The following is a 26,375-nucleotide window of genomic DNA, read 5'->3' on the forward strand; positions in this document are numbered from 1 at the left end:
AATTAACTAACAAATAGCTTAGATTAATTTACACACATAAATATCAAGTGGTATACTTTACATTAAAAAATGGTATGATAAGTTATTAGTCTTACTAAGTAGCAGTTAACGTAGCGTAAAATCAAATACTTGATCCAACAAAGTATTTAAGCTTTATAATTATGTAAATACACACACTTTCCATTGAGAAAAATGGTCTCGTGGCCCAAAACAGGATTCTAGTATTAATTTAAACGGTCCGCCAAAAATTGCACCTTGTTCTATTTTGTTTTGTTGGCAACCTTGACTGTTAGCTCGCACTATACCTTTTAGGTACGAAGGTACGAACTTAAGTTGTAAGTCAGAGAGTGTAGTGTTGGTTATAGAGTTTACCAACTAATAGAGGTGTACATCCTTTTTTTATTTTGTAACAAATAAAGTAACAATAAAAAAAGGAATTTTTGTTAAGTGTTTTTTGGTGAGTTCCTAATCATGAATTAGCAGTATGCCTTTTAAACATTTCATCCGAGAAAATTATTAGCTCAATGATAAATCTTAATTACTTTCGTCTATAACTTGTCCTGCACACTGACAAAAAAGTTGTGTCATTTTATTTTTTTAAACGTAGGTTTTGCAAATTTTTATATTTACTTGAAATAGATGATGAATAAAAAAAAACGTACCCTTACCACATACTCAGTATAGTTTTTGCGTACAAATGCCACGTTTAGATATGTACATAGTTCCCAAAAATATTTTTTGTTGTATGTTTTATTTTTAATTGTTTTATTTAAAAAAAAAAAAAAAATTATTTGCATATTTTTTTGTAAATGTACACAAATGAGTAAAAAAAAAATTTTATGTCATGAACATAAGATAAATTATTAATAAAAAAGAATCCCTTTAACCACATTTGGAACCAATAACCGGGTGATCTCTTTAATTGTATTTAAATTAAAGTATGAAATAACTACATCTTCATATAAAAAATTTCTTAGAAAAATTAAATAACAATAGAATTATCGATATTGATTGATGGTATCGATGATCTCGTGTATGAATTACCTGAACATACTTTTTTATCATCAAAAAAAATTATCAATAAGTATCTCAACTATTGCAATAGGTACTTTAGTGCCTTTTTTTTGCTGAAATAGTGACCAAGATATATATTAGTATATGGCTTCGACAGTCATATATTTTTCGTTAGTCGATACATCAGCGGTACATCGCAACATTCAAGGTTATATGCGTAATAACTATTAGACATGTCTGAAAAAGCAATAATAATATTTTAAAGAAAACAAGGCTGTGCTTTTGTCGATAGCGTTTAAAGTGTAAATACAACCACAGCTGTAGTAGCCGGCGCAGCTCAGCGAATCGTGAAAAACCGGTATTGGACTGTCAAGCTGAGTCAACCACGATGGACACCTGGTAAGTTTCACCACAGATTTAGCGGCTAATTTTATCATTATAGCTTGTACATGTGTGCCCGTGCTCTCGTCTCTTTAACTTTTGAAGAGAACGCACGACTTTTGGGTCAAGTTATCGGCTTTAATGTTTACATCTTTATGGCGCACTAACGATGCTCGTTAGCTCACGCACGTGTTGTGAGATCAAAATGATTTTCATCCACGTTACGTACTTAATTTTTTTATGATTATTTTCAAGTGTCTTACGACTGGCGTTTCAATTAAAACGAAATCCCATTAGGTAGCTCAAGCTATTCACACTTTTTAAAAGCACTGAAGTAATCATAAGTGTTTGGCACACAAGAAAGACAATTTTTCTCGTTGATTGAGCGCTGGTGAACATTTAACCTTTTCATTGCGTTTATCAGCAATTTTAATTAAAATTACCTAGTAATCTGCCCGCCTATAGGAGAAAGTTGATAAGATAAAAATAATCTTAACTGGCGAGCTAAAATTGTTTCATCCGCGAGTGTAGCCACCGTTGTTTTTTCAATCACCAGTAATTCGTAGGACTGGATTTTTTGGCAGTCGTTTTATTGTACCTGACCTTGAAGTTTAGCACAATTTTTTTTTTTTTCGTGTATCAATTTAAAAAAAAAAAGCCCGAAGTACAGTTTTTTCTGACAAAATATAGTTTTTCTCGAGAAGGTTAGTTTAACTTTTGAAATCAGTTTACGGCTGAACCATTTTTCCTTGAAAATAATGATTATTGGCAGAAAACGCAAATTAGTCATGTTTTGAAACACAAACTCTCCACATGCGAGAAAAAGTTTCCATCGCCTTACAAAAGCGCAAAAAAAAACTTTTCCGGGCTCGTCGATTTTTTCACCCCAACAAATTGATCATCCGCCACGATATCCCACAACTTTATACCCAACAAACTGAAAATTTTGCAAACTATTACCAAAGAGAATAGTGTAAAACTTTTCCGTCAACGCCAAGTCCCCGTGGCTTTCGGTAAATATAATTTTCGCGATACAACACGGCGCGCAAAGTTTGGATTTCGTGCTCCCGCGAACCGGTAATTTCCCCTTGCCTCGGCGATACACTTGCTTGAACTCGGCCCCGGGGAGCAGAAATTAATCGTCACTCAAGCTTTGTTGCTATTAAGGCTTTCCGGCGCAAAAGACCGAAGAACGGATAATTAACTTGAAACCCGTAAATAATTGAATTATTCAAGTTGGTTATGCCCATCTGAAATTTCTTCGAGCATTAAATCCCATGTAGCTGTACCACTCTTGTGCTCATTGTGTTGTCTCGAATTTTAATTAAATCCTATCTACTAGAATACCCAAATATTATTTTCTCTTTCTTTTGTTGTTGCTTTCAATAATTTACGTTTAAAGTATCTTGTGCCGAAAACAAATTATTTGTACGTTATATACGCCCGACCATTAATAACACTCCCTTCAAAAACATTTCGTAGCCAAGTATCGCGCGGAGAGCCAAGTAAAAACCCACCCTGCGGGGATGAAGTCTCCCGATACTCGAGTTCGACTGTGTATGTGTACGTGAGCCGAAATGCACTCACGTACCTAGCGGTCCATTTAACTCGGCTGCACTTTTCTTGCGGTCGATGTTATTTTCTCGAGTTAAAAATTACTTCTCCCCCCAACGCACATCGCTCTTTTTTTTCCCCCTTTTTTTTTTCCTTTTCACAACTTTGCCCCGTGTTTTCTAGAACATGATGAATTGAGCTTCATATACGTCTTTGTTGAACATTTTCCGCTCACAACCATTTTAATGAACAAAAACAAAAATTCCAATTGCAGTTACATACCGTCACAGCTACGAATCGAGCCAAACATCTGCAGCCCCGACTACGACGGCATCGTCCTGGTCTCCGGCACACCTCCGGGCGAGCAGGAGCCCGAGCCCTTCAAGTCGGTGCTTTTCTGCAGCGCACAACTCGACTGTGGCCTGTTCGAGAGAGGAGCCGTCCTGCCGATAAACCTGCCGGCCAAGCGACTCGTCTACAGTCCCACTGGACACATTGACCCCGACTACGATGACGTCAGGGTGTACACCAATGCTGCCGTCAAGGGCATGAAACGGTACGCGACTCGTTTTTTATTCGTATTTTTTTTCTTCCTTTTGTCTCAAAAATATTGTACAACTCTAAATTTAACCCCCGTTCAGTGGTCCCAAATTACACAAACTACCACTCTGTAACGCATCAGGATTTTAAGCGTCCCGGGTGAGAAATTAACATGCGAGCTTGACAAATACATTCCCAAACAGTTCAAGCGAGCCCCACGCGCCTCGTCATTTCCATAACATTATTCACGAGTGCCCCCATATATTTATGCAAATGATACAAAGTGCATCGTATGCATATGAATTACCAAAGGTTTTACGTGCACACCTGTTTTGGGGCTCCGATCGTGTGTCATGTATGACGCCGCGTGAACCAAATTAGCGTTAATGCCCCCCCGGCGCAGGTGACAAGCCAAAGTTCGAGTTTGTAATTTCCGGCGAAGCAAAGTGGTACGCGTGCGTGTAATATGTATGTACTTTTGGTGAGTAATATTCGATTTGGTTGGAAGTACAGGTGGATTTGTTCGTGTGAAAAAGTCGTGACGAAACGCGACGTTAATCCCCCAGTTTTCTCTTCAACAATATAATGTCCCCGGAGCAAGAGAGATTCAGCCCTCCTGCGGTTGGCACAGGGTAAGATACCGAGCGCAGTTTTATCTTGGCGGTAGTAAGTTCAGAACTTGCCAGAAGCAAGTTCTTGCCCGAATATACGTGGGAGCATATGCATATGGACACGCACGAGTGAGGGCGAAAGGTTATATGGAGTACGATTCCGACGTGCGCTTATAGAGTAGGTGAAGTTGGATGTAGCGGGATTTTCATTTCCTCCCTCTTTCTTTCCTCCATACTCGCTCGGAATATCGCTCGTGGCGAAAGTTGGGATGTCAGCGTACGAGTGGCTGGTGCTGACTTTCGTGAAAAAGCTAATTGGAGTGGTGAATCCGTCGAGGATCGGTAGAGCCGAAGGGGGGGATTCTACAAGAATCAGAAGCATATTTCGGGAAACTTTCCTTTAATGCCATCGTCATCCCCATTTACGAAAACTTTGTCCCAGCAACTCGTAAATAAAAGCATTCTTGTATATGCATACTCGGGTGAAACAAAACTTTCGCACAACGATCGGCTCGAGTGGGGCGCAACACGTTTTCTCGAGCACCGCACGCGCTCCAAAGTTTGAATCGATTAACTCGGGGGGTTCACCCCCTCTGGCCTCCCCACCCCCTGAAACGCTGCGATACACATATTTCGAATACTTTTTATGGACATTTTTTCTCGCGCTTATGCCACGTGACTTTCTTGAACTTTTTCAACTCTCGTGCATAGGTAAAGGATGTCGCGTCTGTTTTCTTTTCCTTTTTTTTTGATGAGCAAGAATATATTTGACATTTGTTTTTTGCATCATAAAAACCTACAAATGTTTATTGTAAGAGAAAAAAATTTGTTTTACTTTTGCAGTGCCCTTCAAGCTGGAGTGAGATTGCCGTTGCTGGTACTACTGCCGGACCCTAGATTCGAAAACACCGAGCTCGTGACTTTACTCGGAGCTTTGGAAGCTTTGTACGTGGTGAGTATACAGCAATTGTTCAAAAAATGAATTTTGTGTCACGATCCTAACATTGTCAATTTTACCCGTCAAGTGCAACTAAAAGTATTGAAATGTATAATTTCAAATACTTTGAAATTAAACGTACTGCTTTTTTTGGCACAAAAAATTCCACCATGCCAGAAAAAAAATTTTTTTAAGTATTTCAAACTCCAAAAAATCATTGCTTTCAAGTCTGGAGACAACAATCTACCCAGGACACGCGTTCCCTGTACTGTTTAATGTAGTTTATGCAATATTCTCACGTTGACCCAGATGATGTGTGCTTGTGTCGTTAATATTGTTATTTCTACAAGTTACCAGATTTTTCTACCCGTATAAAATAACCCTACCCTGTTCAATATAATTTCAACAATTTATTTCACCCTCCCCATTTCAAACGTACACATGGCCAACCCCAAACCGACCATGCCAATGTCATCAGGTCCAGTTCTAATCAAACGATCGCGAAACTCAACAGCTGCTCCTTCCCCCACGTGGACAAAGTTTCGCGGGCGTCGTCGTTGTCTTTGTAGGTACACAGTGGCTGTCCAAATCGATCTTTGGACCGCTACCACCCCCACTCCTCCTTCTGTCACATGCACGCTTTACACTTATGTACATGTATTGTATACACTGTTGTGCTCGAACTTATGGCAGAGTATACACGAGTCGACTTGGTCCAAGACGTATCGGAGGTTCTTCGAGCTTAATTAAAACGAGGATAAACCGAGGGGCTGGGCACTCTAGAGTCTTTTGGTGACTTACGAGATCTTTAAAAGACTTAGAATGACTTACAAATTTTTTTTAATGACTTCAAGGGTGCACAGCCCCTTGGGATAAACATCGAGGTAGAAGAGTTTCGTTTTTTTCTGTAATATATTATTACGAAAAGTTATTTTAAAATCCGATGATAGTGTACCTAATATTTTGATAACAGTAACAAAATGTATTGGCTCTGCAGATGAATCGCGAGTAACGGGAAATTCATCGGCTACGGAGTTTAGGGCGATAACTCGACAATCCAGAAACAAGTATCATTTTAATTCTAAGAGTCTTATAACTCTGTGTTAACACGGAAGCTACGGATATGGATGCAATTGCGGTTGCGGTTACCGGTATAGGAACACTGACAGAACTACCAGTCTATTGATTAAATTTCTTACTCTAAGCTCCGGCAATTTACTGCTGCTAATTTACAACTGCCCGAGATTACGGAAATATTGCTCCATCGGAGCTTGAAATTAAGCCAAGAGATTTATTTGCATGCATGATAAAATTAGTTTTTAAGCAATCAATTGTTTTTTGTTCAATTTTTTTTTCTTTTTTAAAAACAGATGTTTTGTTTTTAAACAAAAAAATAATTAGATGTCCACATAATCATTTTTGTAAAGATTTATTCAATCGAACCATTAGAAAACGTACTGAACAAAATCCATCTGATTCTACTGAAATTCAAGAAAATGATAAAATCTTGAGTATTTAATGTAATAATAATTCTGTAAAGTAACTCGAGAAAATAAGTACACGCAGGAAAATCATCGAGGCAGTCACGAATCTTCGCTAAAAAGAAAAAAAAAACCTAATTTCAATCACTTCCTACCATCGACTCGCATATATTTCTATGCCCACACCCAAGCAGGACAATAAAACAGCATTCGATGAATAAACCAGCCCTCAGCGAAATTGTCCCACGGTCCCAGCAAACCACTCCTCGTCTATCCATGTATACTCCACATCTACCAAAGAAACCGAGAAATCTCGACAAGCCTCGAGGCTGCCCCATCCACCGAGTGTTCCAATATTAGTCCGAACGAAACAACCCCCCCCCCTTGCTCTTGCCTAGCCAATATTGCAACGAAACGCCAGGGATCTTGTCTGCGATTTCACAGTCTCCTTCGCCTCTTCCACCCTAGCCCCTGGAGGTACGCGAGATCAGCGACGACCGCACCCACAAGGCCAACTGTCTCGGCATCTGGAGTCCGATCTGCAGTAAGAAGCTCCAGGGCGTGGTGAAGCTCGCAGCTGCCCTCGAGAGCGGCAGATACGTCGCCCGCGACATCGGTGAGTTGCACCTTGCATATACATATACGTATACGACGTGGTTGGTTTCTTGCGCTGATCTGCCGAGAAGTTTGGGGTCTTGATGGTTTTACGAATTTTGGGAGTTTGGTGGTACGGTCATTCCGGGGAAGGGGGTCGTCAAAGTGGCGAGTTGTGTTCGAAGCCGAGGATGCACCCCCTTTCGATGTACAGCGTCAGGAATGAATTCGTCCTTGCGCTTCTGCAGAGTATCGAACAGCGACTTACGTATACCTGGAAGAAGGATAAAATGGAGATGAATTTTTTATGTTTCGGGTCTGTTGATCATCACCTCGTAGGCTGTGGCAAAAAAGTGCATTTTCTTTAAAAATGTTTGTTTTTGTTTTTTTCAATGGACGAAATAATGTTTTCCTTTCGAAGTAAAAAAAGAAGAAGAAGAAAAAAAAAAGTCGAGGGAGTAAAGTCACAATTTACGAGAGACAGACAGACACGAAGACGAATAAGAGTCGAGGAAAGAATGCCGGAAGACGGGCAAACAAACGAGGCTCATATCCCACCGGTGAAAAGTCATTCCGTCCTAATTGAGCCTCGAGTCCGTCACGCGCGCGCGTCTGGACCCTCGTCTCGACTCGTGCACGCTTCCGTGCCTCCCTTTACGCTCATCCACTTTTCGGATATACCCAGCGACGAGTCATCGTGCCCGTTTCTCCCTCGACTGGGCGAGAAAAAGTTTCCGGATCAGCGCAAAGTTGGCCGAGCCGATAGAAAAAGGGTTGTCTGGAGACGATGGATTAATGGAACCCCGGTGTTTGGCGTGTTACTTATTCTTCGTCTCCTCCGTGTTTTTTTCTCTCTCTCCCTCCCTTCTTTCTTACAGATTTCGGGGCGTCTGTCCTTGTCATGCGTTGTTTTTCCCAGCACCGACGCTTCGTCTCCTTTTTTTTCGGGATTCACACTTCTGCGGTACATCGATAAATGCGCCCTCCTTTCTTTTTTTCTTTTTTTATTGCACTCGTGGACAAGGAAAAAAAGCTCGAGGAAAGGACAAATTTAAAAAGCACCGGAGAGCTATCGTTCGCGGGAAAATTGCCGCGGTCGGTCCGCCACGAAAAATTGTTCCCGCCGAGCTGTCCCAGGGGTGCGATCCGAGAACGAATTGGTGACGGGTGGAGGAAGATCGAGGCTGGCCAGAGTGTGTACAGTGGTAATAGGTCGAGTGGCTCAAGACTGCGTTTGGGGAAATAAGTGGTGGGAAGTTGAAGCGCCGGTCGAGCAGCCGTGATTTATGAATGGAAACGTTTGCCGCTGAATTTTCGGCTCGATTTGGTACATCGTCAACTCGATTCACTCGGGATCCTCCTGCCTCGAGGAATAAAAATCAAGCCTCAAGACCGAAAGAATAAGGACTATGAAACTTAAATGCTTGCGATGGGGGGGGGGGGGGGTGGGGGTTGTGCAGGGAAGTGCAATCCAAACCTCACATCAAGAGCCATCGTGTGTGCCGTGCTCCACTTTGTGTCGTTCGCAGCAGTATATAATGTAGCTCGAGGACCCGGAATCAGTCGCGTAATTCCGACTATCCCATTCTCGGCGACGATATGCGCCCTTTGCCCGCGCGTGTGCGAATACATGTATGTACGCGCGTATCGGATCGTTGTAGCAGGAGGGGGAGGGGGACTGGTACAGCGGAAGTTCGGCTGATTGAATTTCGATCGAAAATCGAAAATTGAATTTCGCCCGACGTTGCGTTGCGTGTGTATTTGTTTGCGTGTACGTGCGAGTGTGCGGCTGAGATGTGGTGTATAGTCGTTTTATGGGGATTGGGAATTTGTTGATTATTTGTTTGGCTATTCGCGATGGACTCTATTGTTTTTCTTCTCCGGCTGAGTCTACCAGGAACTCCATATTTTAAATGGTACGGGGATTTTTTATTGGTTTCCTCTTTTTTTACCCCCTATCTCATTCAGACTGTAAATTGGCGATAAATTTTTGTACGTATCACAGTTTCATGGATACGACGAAGGATTGACGGCTACAAATAAGTATGATTTGTTTGTAGTTTTCTGGATTATGTTTTTTGAATATTTTAGAAAATGACAATATTTTACGTGTAAGTTTCTGTAAATCACATGGTAAAAGGACGGGCTTGCAATGTATGTATATTCGTACGAAGTTCTAGACTCCATTACATCTTCACAAAAGGTTTTGAAGGGCTTTTCTTCCGTAAGCACAATGACACCAATCAGCAAAATGAAAATATACCAAGAAGATTCTTGTATTTCACCTTTTCTGCCTGTACGTCGTAATTGAAGTTTCCAGGGTAAAATTTATTGTCGGTTTACAGAAAACAAAAGCAATTATGTTTTTACATGTTAGCTCACAGAGTCCACAAGAAACGTAATATTAAAGTTAAAATGTTCTTCAATCGAGTTGGGCATAACATGAAAATAACACACCGGTAACATTGTTGCAACCAAAGGTGGCTCGGACCCCGAGCGAATGGCACCCCCAAGAGTCGAGGAGTACATCCACAAGCTCTTCGAGGGTACGTGCATCGACGTCCAGGTCATATCGGACCCTTGTATCCTGCAAAAAGAGTACCCACTTTTCGCAGCGGTGAACCGCGCTGCTTCGGTCATTCCCCGTCACTCCGGGCGAATCATATTCCTGACTTACGAGCCACGCGACCCTACCTGCATCCTCGAGACCATCATGCTCGTCGGCAAGGGTGTCACCATGGACACCGGGGGCCTCAACATCAAGACCGGCTGCAACATGCTGGGCATGAGCCGCGACAAGTGTGGAGCCGCTGCGGCTGCCGGCTTCGTGCAGGTAGTATTTTCATTTCATGTTTTTTTTTGCTTCAGCCAAATTAGCAGTATATTCATAACTGCCCAATAATTAAATGTAAGAGTTGGGCAATCGACAGTTATTATTACCAACGATGTCGTAGACGGTGAATCTCCTGCAACCACCGACGGTCAAAGTGGTCGCGGCTCTCGGAGTGGTGCGAAACAGCGTGGGTGAGAACGCCTACGTCGTGGACGAGGTGATCACAGCGAGGTCCGGGGCTCGGGTTCGAGTTTGCAACACCGACTCCGAGGGCCGTTTTGTCATGGCGGATATTCTCTACCACGTGAAGGAGATGGCCATGTTTTCGGTGAATCCCCACATTTTGACGATCGCCACCCTCACGGGGCACGCATTTTTCTCCGCTGGTTGTGGATACTCGGTAAGTTGGGCTTTACGGATGTGTTTTATTGTAACGTAAAAAATGACGATCCAAGAGTACAGTGGAATCGGTGGAAAACTGCACGAAAAGTCGAGGATTATTCATGTTTTTTCAATGACTTTGTTAATCTTCGAAGCGTAAATAAATTAGGTTTTTCTCCTTACAATAGACGTTTCGGTAATTTTTTATATAGTTTACTTTTAAAAACTAGACAAGAACCATGATAAAAACTGCCCATCTGCTAAATTGATTAAATTAATTTTCCGACGAGGTAAAACACGCCACTCTAGGTATCTTTGTAACGCAAGCACGCCCAAAGTACAACAATCACGTCCCTCTTTATTAACATTACTCCACTTTTTTTTTAAATTTTATTAACCCACATACCCTACGCCACACCTTTTCTTCCAGTTACCTTTGAAACTCAACCCCCTCTGATGGAACAGACTTCGAACTTTGTCAAACTCAAACAGTTAAATTGGGATTGGTTAACCCGCGCTCGTGAAAGCCTTTAATTTATCGCCACCTTCGATCCCCAACCCCTTCCTACCTCCTGTTGAGGAGGCACTGAAGAAAAAAAAAAAAAAAAAAAAAAGTCAAGTGTAGGTGTCAAAGTGCGCGGTCCACGTTACAGCCAAGGGAAAGCGATGATTAGCAAGAAAAGTTTCAAAGACGCTCTCCCTGAAATTGAAAGATTCGCGAGCTCCCGTTTCTCCATTTACACGAGCTACTTTCAATAAAGCCGGTCGATTTTTCACTTTTCTCTTTGGCCACTATTAATCATCGTCACCTCCTAACGGCCCTCGCGTCTTTCTTTGCCCGCGTTTCCGCAGAGACACGCGTATAATTCATTTGATTCACTGGCCGGAAGCGCATTTTTCGCTACGTCGTCTACAAGAGAACTCGGGCTTTTTTCTTCGGCGAGCGACTACGCTTCCTTTCTGCATTTTTATCAAAATACGGCAGGAAACGAGTCCTTTCATTTTTGGCTTTTTTTTTGTTGTTCGTCGTCTTCTTCTTCTCCCAACGACGACTTGACTCGAGTAGCTCATTCTTTTGCCTTTCATTTCCTCCCCATTGAGCGTCGTCGCTGCGTCGGGAGTGCGTTTAAAATATTTACTCAAAATGTCTGCTCTTCCACGAAGAAAAAGCGGCTAAAAAATTCACGAAATAATCCGCAGTTTTTCATGTTATGTGAATTAATTTTCACAAAAGATACGGGAGCTCTCATCAAGCCGATTTTCCGTCTGAATTCCCAGAAAAGGTAAAACGTGCGGATGAAGGATGAAAACTGTGAAATGTACAAAACTTTGACGAGGTAAAAAAAAAAAAAGAAAGTTACAAAACAACATAGCTGAAGAAAATGTTTTAATTTCTTCCTCATGATTGTTTTTGATTGCTGGAAATGCAAATCTTTCACCTCAAAGTTCCAAGAAATTCTCTACCGCGTAATTACGAAGGTTCCAGAACTATTTAAACTCGATTTCATGACTATTGGTTTTTTTTTCTTTCTTTTTTTTCTCTAAATAATTGTATAAACCAAAAAGCCGAAATAAAAAGTTGCTCCAATTGTCACTTTGTCAATCGAGTGTTTCTCTTAATACAAAACGACTTTAGTCATGAAAAATTCCAAGCCCCCACCAACCACTTATATACAGTCGCAACTAACCCTCCAACTCGCGTCGCTTCCTTTTCTCACTCATCGCGTGTTTTCTTTTCATCATTTCTCCCTCCGTACCCCGAAGCCATCTCGTGTCCTTACGCGTCCGCGGAAGAGGTAGCTTTTCCCACACGGCAAGAGCACCAAAGTAGCTAAGCTTGTCGCTGCACAAGGCAAGTCACTCCTTTGATCATAATGAAGGAGCCGCGCCACCCCTGCACGTACGTGCCGAGGAAGAAAAAAAAAAGAAATCCAAAGTCATAATAAAAAAGCTCTCCACTTGCGTCTTACGTTCCTGCTTCTCCTCGCGCCTTTCTCCTGCTTAATAATAATAATGCCACGACTCGGCCCCGGTGATATTAAAAATTCTTGGTTTGTCATTTTCCTTTTGTGCTTTTTACCACTCGGTCATCGGGGCTGTTTGAGGATGTTTTTATTGTACTTGCCAAGTTCTCGAAAACCTCGCCATTGTCACCAAAGAAAGCACATCTGCTTCTCTGACGTTAATCCTCAAGTTTTTGATGCCCGACTTGTATGAAAAAAAAAAAAAAAAAAAAAAAAAAAAAAACCCAAGCCACCTTCCGTACTTGAACGTGTCAAATTTTTTTCATCAATACCGCCGTTACGAAACTCAACTTCATAGAAATACTCTACTAAAAAGTAATAAACCACAGGAAATTATAAATCAGCCTTAAACACTCGACAAACGTCCCGTGCACCCTCACGCGTATACTTTCACCGATAAATAAATCAAGTCCTAACGCGCGCAGATAGCCATCGACAACTCAGTCGCCAAGACAATATCGAACGCCTACAAGTTGCAAGCCTGCGGCGAAGTGATGGGGGATCCTTTCGAGGTCTCGGTCCTGAGGAAGGACGACTTCGAGCACCACAAGGGCAAGTGCGAGGCCGACGATGTCGTGCAGGGTGGCAGCAAGCCCAGCGCCCAGTCCGAGCGTGGACACCAGGGCCCAGCGGCGTTTCTTCTAATGGCTTCCGGCTTGAACAAGGTGAGTTTAAATGTATGGGCTTTTAAAAGAAAAAATAATACATCATCTCCTATACATCCTTTTTTCCCTCGAGTCTCTTCGATGCCTGAAATGTATACGTCGAGTAATGCTCTATTAGCAAACCATGGCGATATCAGTGACGCAACTCGTTTCGCGAATCTTTGTTCGCTCGTAATAGGATCGACGGAGCACCGAATGATAACTGCACCTCCGTATACGCACGTAAGCTCACGTAAGACGCGTGGATTCTATGACATTTGCATCGAACACTTCGATGTAAGCCAATTAGGTGGCAGAGATTCGTGTAAAAGTCCTCGTGATGGTTGTTTTCCATGTGAACTAAAATTTTCCGGGACGACAAAAATGGTAACGTGGCCTTTTGCGATGGGGTTGATTGGCAATGTAACTTTGACATCAAACGATTAATCCAAAACAACCGGAGAACCATCGCTCTTCACGTGCGAATCTCCTCGAGCCGCAAAGTCCAAACAAAGGATCATCCATACGAATTGCCGGTCGAAAACACGCGCGTCCACTGATGCGTCTCAGGTGTCATTGTACGTACCGCGATCCCTGCAGCTGGTACTCTCTGCAACGTGCAATTAGTTTGCGATTTCCGTGACGAAGATCACCAGTATGGTGATGATATGTGTGTGTTGTTTGCACACGTGGCTCGGGCATCGCTTTAGCGCTGTGAAACGCTGGTGCACGTGACACGCGAAATTCGATGACGCGACGTAGGTTTCACGACGAACGGCAGCGGCGAGACTCGTATTGTTCGTTGAACTATGGTGCTCTAGGGGGGCTAATCGTCACGCGGAAAATAGGCTTTTGATTGGGGGCTGTATGTGAATGCGTACATGTACGTTTGGGTGAGCGACGAGTGCGATGTGCCGTGTACACTGATGGGCCCTGTCATCGTCAGTTGCCCGTCTTACTGTGGTGGAGCTAATTTAATGCACCGTTTTTGGTACTCATGGATCGTATACGTAATGTAAAAATTAAACGGTTAGATGCACGGATAAATCGTACGTGATTTTTTGATTTCACATTTTCTCCTACGGTTTTGTTCGTTTGTTGTAAAAAAAATTTAAATTTCGATTACCCAGACGTTACTTTTTCAAAATCAGCGAGTTATTTATACTACAATTGGACTCCTTGAAGCAGTTAGTAAGAAGTTCATACTAACTTTGTTTAAAGAGTCTTAAACCCTATAAATATTTTATTTTTCAACAAATACCCATTGTAGTTTCCAAAATACATCATCATTGGACGGCACACTTTTCCAAACACTCTTGTCGAAACAGAGCCTTCTCGAGTCTTCGCGAGCACTAAATCCGATCGATGGTTTTTTTTATCTTTTTTCTATAAGCTTCTTGTGGAAAAAAATCTCTTCTTCAATATATTTATACGTATACAAGTGATATGAATCGTCGTATCGCTGTTGCCTCTTGTATCTCTTTTCCGCCTCTCGAGCTTGCTTGCGGGGATCAGAGTTTCAATCTTCCTTTCTGGTTCACCGCTGCTCTACGGATTCTTCGTTGTATACAAGGTACCGAGTCTCTTTTTCTTTAGCTTCCTCCTCCTCGGGTTGGCGATAAAGTTATGTTTGCGTGTATAAATACGAGGGGATTATTCTCAAGTGCCAAGTGACTTTTCTCTCCCCCCTTTTTGCACGTGAATTGAGATCGAGCCTTTTGAAATACATACCTGTACACACTTTGTTTCATTTTTTTATTTTACAGTTGAACAAACGATGCATCTCAGGGTTATTAAAGTTCCACAAGTAGTATCAAAGTATTTAACTTTTTTTTTTTTTTTTTTTTTTTTTCAATTGTTCGTTATTAAGGAGCAAAAATAATAAGGTTATTAGTATTTACTCGCAAGTCTTTTAATTCACTTGTAAAGCAACAAAACAAAAGAAATTTTACGTGAGCAAAGAAAATCCTGCACATGGTATACCATCGTCTTTCCTTGTATCCTCCGATTATTCCACGATTTGATCAGCACTCGTTGGTATTTAATAGTTAAAATAATAAAACTTTTCGCAGCACGGCAAGACATCGAGCAAACCACTGAAATTCACGCACTTAGACATCGCAGGTAGCTCGACCGAGCCACCGAAAACTGCCAACGCAGTGCCATTGTGTGCTCTAGCCAAGCACTTTTTCGGCAAGATATTCGAGGAAAACCTTGCGGAGAATCAAACACTCTAGATCTCTAGAAGTTACAATATTTTTATAAATGTCACCTCATAATTTATTGAATTATTTTTAAAAAATGTTCATTGTAACGATCGTGCCTCATATGCGACTGTGTTATTTTTTGTCTTCGTTTGATAGGTTAATTATTCATGTATAGCATGGCAAATGATGTGATGTAAGATAAATTTATTTTATTTCATATGTAAGTGAGTGAGAGCAGTCCAGTTATATTTTGATAATCACTTCTATCTATGAAAAAATAAAATAAAAATGTATTGCAACGTTTAATATCAAGCTCTACTTGAACCGATTTTTTGGCTATACCTTGAGACCCCCTCGATCCTTCATCAAATGACCTCATACCTCGAACCCCACTTTCCGTTCCAGCATGGGCTGTGCAGCCGGGCTCCGATCAAATACACCCACATAGACATGGCTGGCCACCTGACCCACCTCGAAATCCCGTACCACGGGAACCCCGTGCTCGCACTGGGCTATTGTTACCTGATCCAGGGCAAGTGCCTGGCGATTTACACGGTCCCGCCGACCTGCGAAATAGCACCCTGCGTAGCCGCCGAGATGGAGTGCAAGCCCATCACTTGCGTCAAAGGCTCCACCGCCTGCCAGTTGCAAGCCGTGAGATCTATGGTTGACGAGATGGCCCACGAAGACCAGAACTGCCAAAACGAGTGTACGAGGAGCAATAAGTCCTGCCGGGGCTGAGGGAAACACTGCGTGATTTTTTCTATGATTTTTTAACAAATTCCAATGTTTTTTATCAAGACTGTATATTTTTATATTATACGTTATATCTTATAAAATGCTCTTAAAAGGACTTTTTAGTGCTCCATAAGGAGGTTCAAGGATTTTCTCAAAATGCAGAGGAATCAGATATACTTTTAACAATAACCATTCAAAGTGTGTAAATTTTTTAAGTATGTTTTTAATAAAGAATAACGAGCCTAAAGTCCTTGCTATCCATATGAGAGTTTCAAGTTTCATCGATGAAAACATTTTTGGTGAAACCTATTTAATAAATTCACACAGTTTTCTGATTTTTGAATAATTATTCTATAAAGTTTTACAGCTTACTCTACATTTTAAAAATATCATTGAACCTTTCAAGTGACTAATTCAAGTAACATTATAATCGCAGAATTTTTGCATTTCACGGGTACAATTTTTGTTTATATCACAAATCGAATCAATTATTTTTGTAAGTATCAACAATATTACACATACTCGTTTTATTTAATCAAAATACAGCCAATCGAATGTGCATTCCAATATTTGTACTTGTCAGATCAAAGATTGAAAATTTTTTTTTTTCAAAAATTGATTATTTATACATTATTTCACGGCTCAGAAAATTATACATTGTTTTATTATTATTAAACATCGACGTACGACATCGTTCGAAGGTATAACAGATTTAACGCGTAAATTAATAAATTATTGCTGATTCCAACAGATGGCACTTACTGTAGTTTTCTTTTGAAAAGAGTAAGATAGCGTCATGATGAGTCTTGTAAAAGAAAATAAATAATTCAGAAATTTTTACATAAATGACAGTAATAGTTTTGTAATGATATTAATACAAGTAGCCCTCAATCGAGATAGCCTCAAAAAATGACCATCCACAGTGAATTCTATCGTACATTGTTCTTACGAAATTTGTTATCGTAAGATTGGCAGCACTGCTACGATTCTCTGTATCTGCACACCTATAGCTTCTTTGTGAGGGAAAAAGAGGGGGAGGGGACACACTTATCTATACTCTCGCGCACGAAAAACACAGATAAATCACGAATAAATACCGATAGAAAAAGAGAGCAACTTTACAAAAGCAGACTTTCTTTCAAGTCCAGAACAGACGGCTAACGTATAGATCTCGTGGGATCGACAGCTGCAGTTAAACGAAGAGGGAAAGAGTCGCACCGGGCGCGGTCGTAGCATAGTACCATAAGCGTAATATTAAAAATCAAACATAGTTTGTACTCTTTTTGAACAGTAATACATTTTTATAAGTACGTTTATTGGTATCGAGAAACCTTATACTGTTCCAGCTTAATTCAGGTAAGTTTAACAAAAATATTCATAAACTGTAATGCTGTGGGAAATGGGTGTATATTTATTTCCCGTAGAGGTTATTTTTCTCTTTGGTCTGGTTGTCTCCCACCAATATACTTTATTGTTTTTCGTCTGCAACTCCCATGGGTGGTTACAGATAAGGGAAACCCATTGCCCTTTTTTATCTAAAAGTTAAATTATTTATAATTTTTATGTTTATTGTTTGTTTGAATTGAGCTTCGGATGATTCATAAATTATCTTTGATTTATTTTGAGATTTTTTAATATTTTTTAACATTATTTCAGCACCCCGTTAAAAATATCTATTGTTAAAAAAAAAAAAAAAAAAAAATACATTGAGTCTAATGTATTTACCGATGTAAACAGAAGGCTCATAACCTTGCTCTTTAGTTATTGTAGAATGAGGGTAATTTCACCGACGATACTGACTTGGAAATGAACTTTTCTCAAGTTTTCGTCAGGTCGTAGGTTGGTAGCCCTGTAAAAATAACAGAGCGCGTGTGTTCGATCGCAGAAACAATGTTAACCAAAATACGAAAATCACCCAGTCATTTTTGTTTTTGTTTACTACAAAATGAAACACACACGCTCTGCTAGTCAAGTATGGCTACCGACTTCTTATCGGACGAAAACAACGAAAATCTCATGTCTAAATACCCTTAGCCAATGACCCATGTAAGAAAGAGCACTAAAACTCAAAAGCTTTGAAATCAATTTGTTAAAATCAAAATTTTGAACTCAAATAAGAAGTTATCTTATTTAATTAACATACGTGTAAATTTTACCTTATTATTACTGAATTTGTGATTGGTAAGAGCCTCTTAAACATGTCAATAGCAACAGTCAACACTCGTTAATATTTATTTTGAAAATTTTGTTAAAAGTACGTCACAAGGTCAAAACTTTTTTTTGAATGGTCGTTAAGTAGATGAAAAAATGGGCCAAAATGTCATTACACATGATGAATAGTGTTTTAAAATTTTATTTTTTGCCGCTTCTGGTACGTAGACACTGACTTTTCAATTTTTTTTTACTTTGTACAACGAAAGTCGAAGTTATCAATTTTTCCTTGCAGTTTGGAACAACAAAAAAAATGTTTTAATTAATTATTTTGGACACTTGAAATTTATTACTTTATATTTTGGAGTAAACGAAAATATTATCCAAATTTTTTTCAGGCTCACATTCTAATGTGGCCAGTATCGTTGTTAATACTGACCATTGGTTCCGATAAAATAAGCAATTATGCTTCTGCAGTAATATAACTAATGCCGATAGTTTTTCGAACTATCAATCAGATATCCCCAATGTACGAAGTTACGTGAGGAGCAGGTGTTTTAAACAAAATTTCGTTGCAAAATTTCTATATGAAGCTTCAGAATTGGCAAAAAAACTGCTATTAAGGTCATAATGAACCTGTCGTTACCGTAATGCGTTTTGTACTTTTGTAAAAATTTTATTTAAATGCGTAAGTTTTCGAAAAATGAAAATAGAACTGAATCCAAAAGTTTCTAACTATTTTTGACGTGACAGATCAAACATGACACAACTTCATGACAGAGAAAAAAAAATTATAAACATTGAATTTGAAAAATCTTTTTTGAAACGCCGAAAAATCATTACTGTAAATAGATCCGTCATACTGCAATGGTAATTTTTAGAAATTATGTATCCTCAAATGGGAATTTTGCAATGAAATTGAGTTTGTAATTTGACATACTTTCATCCGGTGCTTTGGTACACTGGTCACCTGATCGATAATTTAAAAAAATATCAAGATTGGGAACACTACAGTAAAGACCGTGTATTTTACAGGGACAAATGCTCTATATTAATAATGTGACTGGTCACATTCAAATTTCAAACTGTAAAAAATTGACTACTCCTATTTACTGCAGAATACAAAATTATCAATTTCAATTTTCCTAGTAGATTACCTGGCAAAATTGAAAATAGAAAAGAAAGATGCTTGAAACCTCAGACTTTTAGATAGTACAGAGTAAAAAAATTGTAAAGTCAATGCTTAGATGGTATTAGTTTTAAAAATTACATTTTTAAATATTTTCCATTACGGTTGTGACACTTTGGCCCGTTATTGCATCTTATGATCACGCCAAAAAAAATTGTGTCTTTATCTCGAAAACGTTGTTAGGAAAAATAAGCTCACACCTATTAAAAAATATTCTGACTCAAAATAATTTGATGCGTTTTTTTTAACCGTAAGCTTTATGATTAACTGCGGTTTTTGTAAAATATCCAACGTATAATAAACATTCAGTTTTTTCTATTACAACATTGACATTTAGGTTGACAAAATTGTTATTAGTTAATTGGTTCAAACAATCAAATTAAAAAATTGTTAAATTCAATATTGTTAAATTCACTTATAATTTTCGTATTTCAGGAAATTGGATTGGCGAGAAATAGTATAGATCGAATAGTATACCACCACTTTGTTTTCCAAGATAAACATGGACACGAGGTACGTTTAAAACATACATATGTATATAGCTACTTTTACTTTGATGTGGACGTTGATAACTTTATTTCTGTTTGGCTTGGGAAAAAACTTAAAAATCATCTGTTTGTCAAAGCTTTACTGTTTGCGTTTCATTTCCATACAATCTTTTCCAAGTGATTAAATGTTCATGTAGTTTTATTTTTATGTTTTTTAATATTTTTATTAGTCACATTGATCTTTTAGAAACAATTTTTTTTACTTGTGAAATGATGGTACTTGAGTGTAAGTCTTTATCTATTTTTTCTTATCAGCTCGGGGTTTCGACGAGTACTTCAAGTATCTAAATTAATAATGATTATACAATCGATATTTAAAAAACGATAAACATACCTGTGCAGTATAAGATATGGAACGTGAATACGTTTATGCTACATAGTTATATAAATGCATGTCTTCCATTTAAAATTAATCGTCATTACTCAAAATTATACGACTGAAAAAAAAAATACAACATATCTTTAGAAACAAGTCGACATACTTACTGTTTAATCGAACGAAGAAAGTATTTTTCAGAAACATCTCTGTCACGAGCGACATATAACTGATTCTGTGCATCATCCGTTTTTCCACTAACTTTCGTTTTCTTTTTTCTAAAATTTGCTTATTTGAAAGTTCGTTTTCTCCACTCCTGACTAGTACTAGACGAAAAAAAAAAAAAAAAAAATGTAAAAAAAAATCCTTCGTTCTGTTTCCCATTTCAGCCGGCCTTAGCCATAAAAGACTGATCAGTTGCGCGTTGTCGTAATAACGAAAAAAAAAAAAAAAAAAAAAAACAGATCCCCAACGCCGGAGATAACGAAATAGTGTTGAAAAGAACGAAAAAAGTCATGTCAGCTGGTTTGATCGGTCTATTAACATTGCGACGAGCCACCTCGAAATTATGGAACTTGGAGAGCTGCTGCAAATGTGTCACACGAGTGGGGCACTTTCGCGCCTTGTCGTCGCGAGCATTTTCGCTCTCGCGATTACAGACTACTATTGGCTGGACGGGGACGGCACTGCGAAGTCAATCTAAGGCTGCCACCTATTACAGCTACTACAGCTACTCCACTGTCACTACGTACTTGTCTTGATTTAATTTTTATTTTTTTTGTTTGTAGGTTTTTTTTTGCTAAAATTTATTGTTGAACAATCTGTGTAATTATCCAAGTTTTCTTCTTTGTTTTGCCAAATATTGTGTCTCATTTTTTTGAAACAACGAAATTTACTGTTTTAGGACTGATAATACATGAATTTTTATGAACTGATTATCATTTAGTATTATTATTTTAATTAATTATAAGGGAATATATTTCTCTAAAGCGAGTATTACTTTTTTCAATTTCATTACCGATAATTTTAAACGTTAACTCTAGTCATTCGACCCAGATTTTTAAATCATTACATTTCTCTATACAAGTTTTTTATTAATAATTTAGATTAGAAACTAATTGTACATAAAATTTTATTTTAAATAATTAATGTACTTTCTATCTTGGCCTTACTTTGTATTGTTATTTAGTAAACTTTGATGCTTTGACTACAGAATGATATCTGGAACTAAGTTTGATAATTATTTGTCATGAATGAATAAAAATTCAGTTGTTTCCTCAGAATCAAGGTAATAATACTAATTGCTGCAATTTTTATGAACAAGAGTTTATAAAATCACAAATTAATACCAACGCAATAATCGCGATATTGTTATAAAGTAGCAGTGTTACTGACGTTTACTTCAAAATTACAAAGATGTTTTAAAAATAAAAAAACTATTCTACAAGTTAGATTTTAAGAAATTTGACCACTAAAGTTCATTCATCATACTAAGAGAAAAAAAAAAAATTACTGTGCTAGGATGAAAATTTGGTGCTATTTAGGGACTTTATGCTTTTAGCAACCTAATTTTTACCATTCTATAGACAGTATTTTTTATTTATTCAAACAAAAAAAAATTACTGCAGGTAATTACGATAAAAAACGACATAATGTTTTAAACTGTAAAAATTATTGTTCCAACCAGTAAAATGTCTCTTGACTACCAAATAGATTACCATTTTATCACAGTAATGTTTATTATTGTTTTCTCTCAGTTTAGTGATTATATAATAAGTTTTTATCCTGTTGTTTACATACATTTTCGGAAAAACTTTCTCGCAGCTTGTTAAATCCGATAACAAATCAACGAAAGAGAGCACAAGAGACAAACGCAGATGTTGCACTGAAATATTGTCCATTGTTAATCTAAATGTTAATACCCGCAGCGTTGCATGTGTTCGAGCCCCCCCATAAACCAGACAGAGTACCGGCTCGCTAATTAGCACTGTACATCTCGAAGAGCACGCCACTGCGGATTTCCTCTTCCAGCTGTTGTTCTCGTTAATAATTCGCGGCGTTGATTTGTGCATGAACCACGCGAGGGAGCATAGGAGAGGTGGACGGGAGTGTCGATGCTTTTGTATAAGCTTGGCCAAGCTAACTAATACCGATATGATGTCCACACCATAGAAATAACATTACCATTTAATCGATTTAGTATCTCGTGCATGTGCTTTTCTTTAGTACGACATTTTTTAACAAAAATATAGAGAAAATAAAAAAAATGCCTCTAGGGTATACAAGGTTGCCTTTTGATTACAGCTACATTCCGACGGAGCTGAAGATCGTTAAGGATCTCAAGGAATCGAGCAATTACGATGGCATCGTCTTGATCTCCGGTACACCTCCAGGGGAGCAGGAGCCCGAGCCCTTCAAGTCCATACTGTCCACCAATGCTCAGATGGACTCTGGGCTATTCGAGAACGGTGCCGTCTTGCCGATCGATTTACCCCCCAAGCGATTCGTCTACAGCCCGACTGGACCTATGGACCCCGACTACGATGACGTCAGGGTGTACACCGAAGCCGCGATGAAGGGCATGAAACGGTGACTGCAGTTGTTTTTTTCTGTACCATAACCAGTGTTGGGCAAAGTAATTATGTGTAACAAAATTTTGTTTTTCAATTACTTTGCAATTCGCTGGCTACACCATTACTATTATTTTTTTTCTCTTCACAACTTGTATAACATTCATTGGTATGTTGATACATGATAAGACAATCTTTCCACTGCCAATGTTGTGCCCGTTGTGAATACTGTGATAACTAATTGCGCTGTACGATAGCTAATTTTAAATCAATGAAAATTTGTTGGACTCTTCAATTAACAACTTGATAAAAAAACATAATTACTTTGTTTTTCCAACGATTACTTGTCAATGTCTCGTACACGAAATTTCAAAATTTCGTAATGGCATTAAGTAATCGTAGGATAATCATAACTATTTTAAAACAGCATTTATCTGCCGCATCGTTCTCGAAACAAATTAATTTTTGCACGTTGAGCAATCAACTATTTAATTGAATTACTCCATTCGTTAACTAATGCGAATCTCTTGATATCCAATGTGGTTAATGTATTTGTTAGAATAACAATGGATTGTACTTCATTGCAGAGCTCTGAAAGCTGGGATGAAGTCTCCATTATTAATACTCCTGCCCGACACGCGTTACAAGCACACGGAACTGGTCACTCTTCTCGGCGCTCTCGAGGCCCTCTACGTGGTAAGTTTTCCTCCCCACAATTCAAAGCACAAAATAGTTGAATGTCATGGCTAATTTTGTCATAATATGTGTCCTAGCCCCTGGAGGTGCGCGAGATCAGCGACGACCGTACCCACAAAGCCAAGTACCTCGGCATCTGGAGCCCGATCGACAGCAAAAAGCTCGAGACCATCGTGAAACTCGGCACCGCACTCGAGAGCGGCAGATACGTCGCCCGCGACATTGGTGAGTACACCCACCGGCATCTGGAAGCAACAAATTGTAAAAAAAAAAAAAAAAAAACAAATCCCAAACTCCCCAACTGTACAGGTGGCTCGGACCCCGAGAGAATGGCACCCCCGAAAATCGAGGAGTACATCCAGAAGCTCTTCAAGGGCACCTCCATCGACGTCCAGGTGACATCGGACCGCCCGACCCTGGAAAAAGAGTACCCACTTTTCGCTGCGGTGGACCGCGCCGCTTCCACCATTCCTCGTCACGCCGGTCGCGTCGTTTACCTGACCTACGAACCCACTAACGCCAAAGAGACCATCATGCTCGTCGGCAAAGGCGTCACCATGGACACCGGGGGCCTCAACATCAAGACGGGCAACAAAATGACGAGCATGAGTCGCGACAAGTGTGGAGCCGCTTCCGCTGCCGGTTTCATGCAGGTTTGACCATTTTCCGGGCGCTTTGTTCGTTCAAACGATGACCATATATCACCTGACACAAACACCTTGTAGACGGTGAACTTGCTCAAACCATCCGGCACCAAAGTCATGGTGGGGTTGGCTCTCGTGCGAAACAGCGTAGGTGAGAACGCCTACGTCGTGGACGAGGTGATCACAGCGAGGTCGGGGGCTCGAGTTCGGGTCGGCAACACCGACGCCGAGGGCCGTTTTGCCATGGCCGACCTGCTTTGCCGCTTCAAGGAATTGGCCGTGAAAGAAGTGAATCCCCACTTGCTCACCATTGCCACGCTGACTGGTCACGCCCAGGCGTCCGCCGGTATTGGGTACTCGGTAGGTCTTTGCCTCTACAACCAAGATTGGGGAGTTATACTTCCATCGGGTGGATGGTAATGGGGACGAATGTTTTTCAGATCGCGATGGACAATTCGGTGGCGAGATCGGCAAAAAATGCGTACAAACTGCAGGAGTCAGGGGAGTCGTTGGCCGATCCGTTCGAGGTTTCTATAATTAGGAAGGAGGATTTGAAGAGCATGAAGGGCGAAGCCGAAGGTATCGATGTCTTGCAAATTCAAAAGAATTCGGACGAGGGACGGGGCCACCAGTCCGCCGGGGCGTTCCTTGTTCTTGCTTCTGGCCTGAAAAAGGTACGTGTTGGGATGTATTTTTTTTTTTACTTGTTTTAAAATAAAAACAACCAACATTTATCTTTGATTGCAGCACGACGTGGCATCGGAGAAGCCGCTCAAGTACACGCATCTGGACATTGCCGGTAGTGCAGCCATGGACATGAACAAGACTGTCAATGCGGTGACGATATGCGCACTCGCAAAACATTTCTTTGAAAAAATGTTTGAGTGATACGTTCCAGAGGGCAAGTGAGATTTTGTGAGTCCTCAGGACCAAAGGTTCCGAGTGATGAGGCACGTTGTTTTTTTTACAATGTTTATTTTTTTTCTCATGGAGCTATTTGTTTGGTATTTTTGTTGTATAATATTATCTTTTCCTTTTTTTTTTTTTTTTCTTAAGGCAAAACAATTTTGCAATTGGGTTCTTTGCGCCATTGTATCATATCATTATGGCCTTTTAATATTTATTGTATCCTATAATATGTAATATTGTACTGGAATAAAAAAAAAAAAAAAAAAATGAGATTTTTAAATACAAGTTGATGTTTCATTGAATTTAAATACTTTATTGAGCACTGCAAACAATTGGGGTAAGTTTTTACAATATAAGGAAAAGTTTAAAAGTTTATGTGTTACTTTTTTATAAATACAAGGTTAAAAATTTTTTTAGAAATTAGATATTAATAAACACAAGATTTTATTTTTATTTTCAACTGCGAAATAAAATTATTGCTTGATATTTGAAGATGATAAAAAATTTGTTATTCACAAATTAGATCAAATTGAAATATAAAAGAAAACTTTCAACTGTAGTGAATATTTACACTTGGTGAGTTGAATTTACTTTTGAAAAATTATTATCCTTTGGGTAATCAATACTTCGAACTCAAGTTGAGGAGTAAAACGAAGGATGGCGCTTGCATACAATTGAAGCAACGAAAGTTTAGATTGGATTTTTAATATATTTATAGTATAAAGTTGGATAATTGTAAGTAAATATGGATAATCGATTTTTTAATTTTTTTTTATTTATTTAGAAATAATGTAGACGGAGATCTGCCCATTGTTTTTGTCATTATTACTATTATTACCATCCTCGCTATTGCTATACTTATTATACATGTATTGAAAGTATTTACTGCGTTGTCTATGACAATTATTTTGTGCTGATTTTGGCCTTTTAGAAAAATATACTTAAAACTATACAAATTAATGCCTTTATCAGGGCATTACATTTTTTTACAATATTAAACATCATGAAAACAATATGTTAAACATACTGTAACTCTGAAACTGTAACAATTTATCCTTTTGTTTAAACAGTGAAACAAAACTGAGAAATTAATATTTATTATTTCTCAGCTGATTCAACATTTCAGTGTAACATTATTTGTAGCTGTCGTACTTGACATAATGGCAGTTTTCATCAAAGAAGTGCCATCGCCGCTGGGGCCGTTTTGCAGCCGAAGGGACTGTAAGGATTGCTCTTGTATTTTCCCTGCCCAGGGTGCAGTCAACATCCAAATGCTACGAAAAACAAAATATTTACCATCCACTTCCCGTTTGTCACGACAGTCGATTAAAAAACATTCACCTTACGTACAATAAACAAACTCTAAGCGTACTGAACTGAAAAAAAAAACGTGTACAGGAAACATAATTTGAG

General features: G+C 39.1%; 2 protein-coding genes across 3 annotated transcripts; both read left to right on the forward strand.

The window, feature by feature from the left end:
• Positions 1-1,375: 1,375 nt before the first annotated feature.
• Positions 1,376-15,942, forward strand: LOC106642540 (putative aminopeptidase W07G4.4). The gene is made up of 8 exons (XM_014357352.2): positions 1,376-1,413; positions 3,224-3,505; positions 4,944-5,052; positions 6,987-7,134; positions 9,593-9,945; positions 10,067-10,345; positions 12,776-13,015; positions 15,607-15,942. The coding sequence occupies exons 1-8, from the start codon at positions 1,403-1,405 to the stop codon at positions 15,940-15,942; spliced, it is 1,758 nt and encodes a 585-aa protein (XP_014212838.2). The 5' UTR covers positions 1,376-1,402.
• A 998-nt stretch (positions 15,943-16,940) lies between these two features.
• LOC106642557 (putative aminopeptidase W07G4.4) lies at positions 16,941-25,247 on the forward strand. Of its 2 annotated transcripts, XM_089594151.1 has the most exons (10): positions 16,941-17,295; positions 19,715-19,792; positions 20,533-20,891; positions 22,448-22,732; positions 23,301-23,409; positions 23,487-23,634; positions 23,719-24,062; positions 24,135-24,413; positions 24,494-24,727; positions 24,801-25,247. In XM_089594151.1, exons 3-10 carry the CDS (start codon positions 20,659-20,661, stop codon positions 24,939-24,941), a joined length of 1,773 nt encoding a protein of 590 aa, XP_089450277.1. In that variant the 5' UTR covers positions 16,941-17,295; positions 19,715-19,792; positions 20,533-20,658; the 3' UTR covers positions 24,942-25,247. The 2 variants fall into 2 exon arrangements, with proteins under 2 accessions (XP_089450277.1, XP_089450278.1); XM_089594152.1 differs by lacking the exon at positions 20,533-20,891 and having other exon boundaries at positions 16,947-17,295.
• The last annotated feature ends 1,128 nt before the right edge of the window (positions 25,248-26,375 follow it).

This window comes from Copidosoma floridanum, unplaced genomic scaffold (assembly GCF_036245765.1).
Source record: "Copidosoma floridanum isolate Cflo_tuat_1 unplaced genomic scaffold, Cflo_Japanese_pri ptg000021l, whole genome shotgun sequence".
Taxonomy (NCBI): domain Eukaryota; kingdom Metazoa; phylum Arthropoda; class Insecta; order Hymenoptera; family Encyrtidae; genus Copidosoma; species Copidosoma floridanum.

What these genes read in the sequence shown, in the direction of transcription:
- LOC106642557 (XM_089594151.1), top strand. Translation starts at nt 20,659, where the DNA reads ATGTCAGCTGGTTTGATCGGTCTATTAACATTGCGACGAGCCACCTCG. An exon ending in GCGATGAAGGGCATGAAACG is followed by an intron (nt 22,733 to 23,300) that starts GTGACTGCAGTT and finishes ACTTCATTGCAG; the next exon opens with AGCTCTGAAAGCTGGGATGA. An exon ending in ATACGTCGCCCGCGACATTG is followed by an intron (nt 23,635 to 23,718) that starts GTGAGTACACCC and finishes CCAACTGTACAG; the next exon opens with GTGGCTCGGACCCCGAGAGA.
- LOC106642540 (XM_014357352.2), top strand. An exon ending in GCCGTCAAGGGCATGAAACG is followed by an intron (nt 3,506 to 4,943) that starts GTACGCGACTCG and finishes TTACTTTTGCAG; the next exon opens with TGCCCTTCAAGCTGGAGTGA. An exon ending in CTTTGGAAGCTTTGTACGTG is followed by an intron (nt 5,053 to 6,986) that starts GTGAGTATACAG and finishes CTTCCACCCTAG; the next exon opens with CCCCTGGAGGTACGCGAGAT.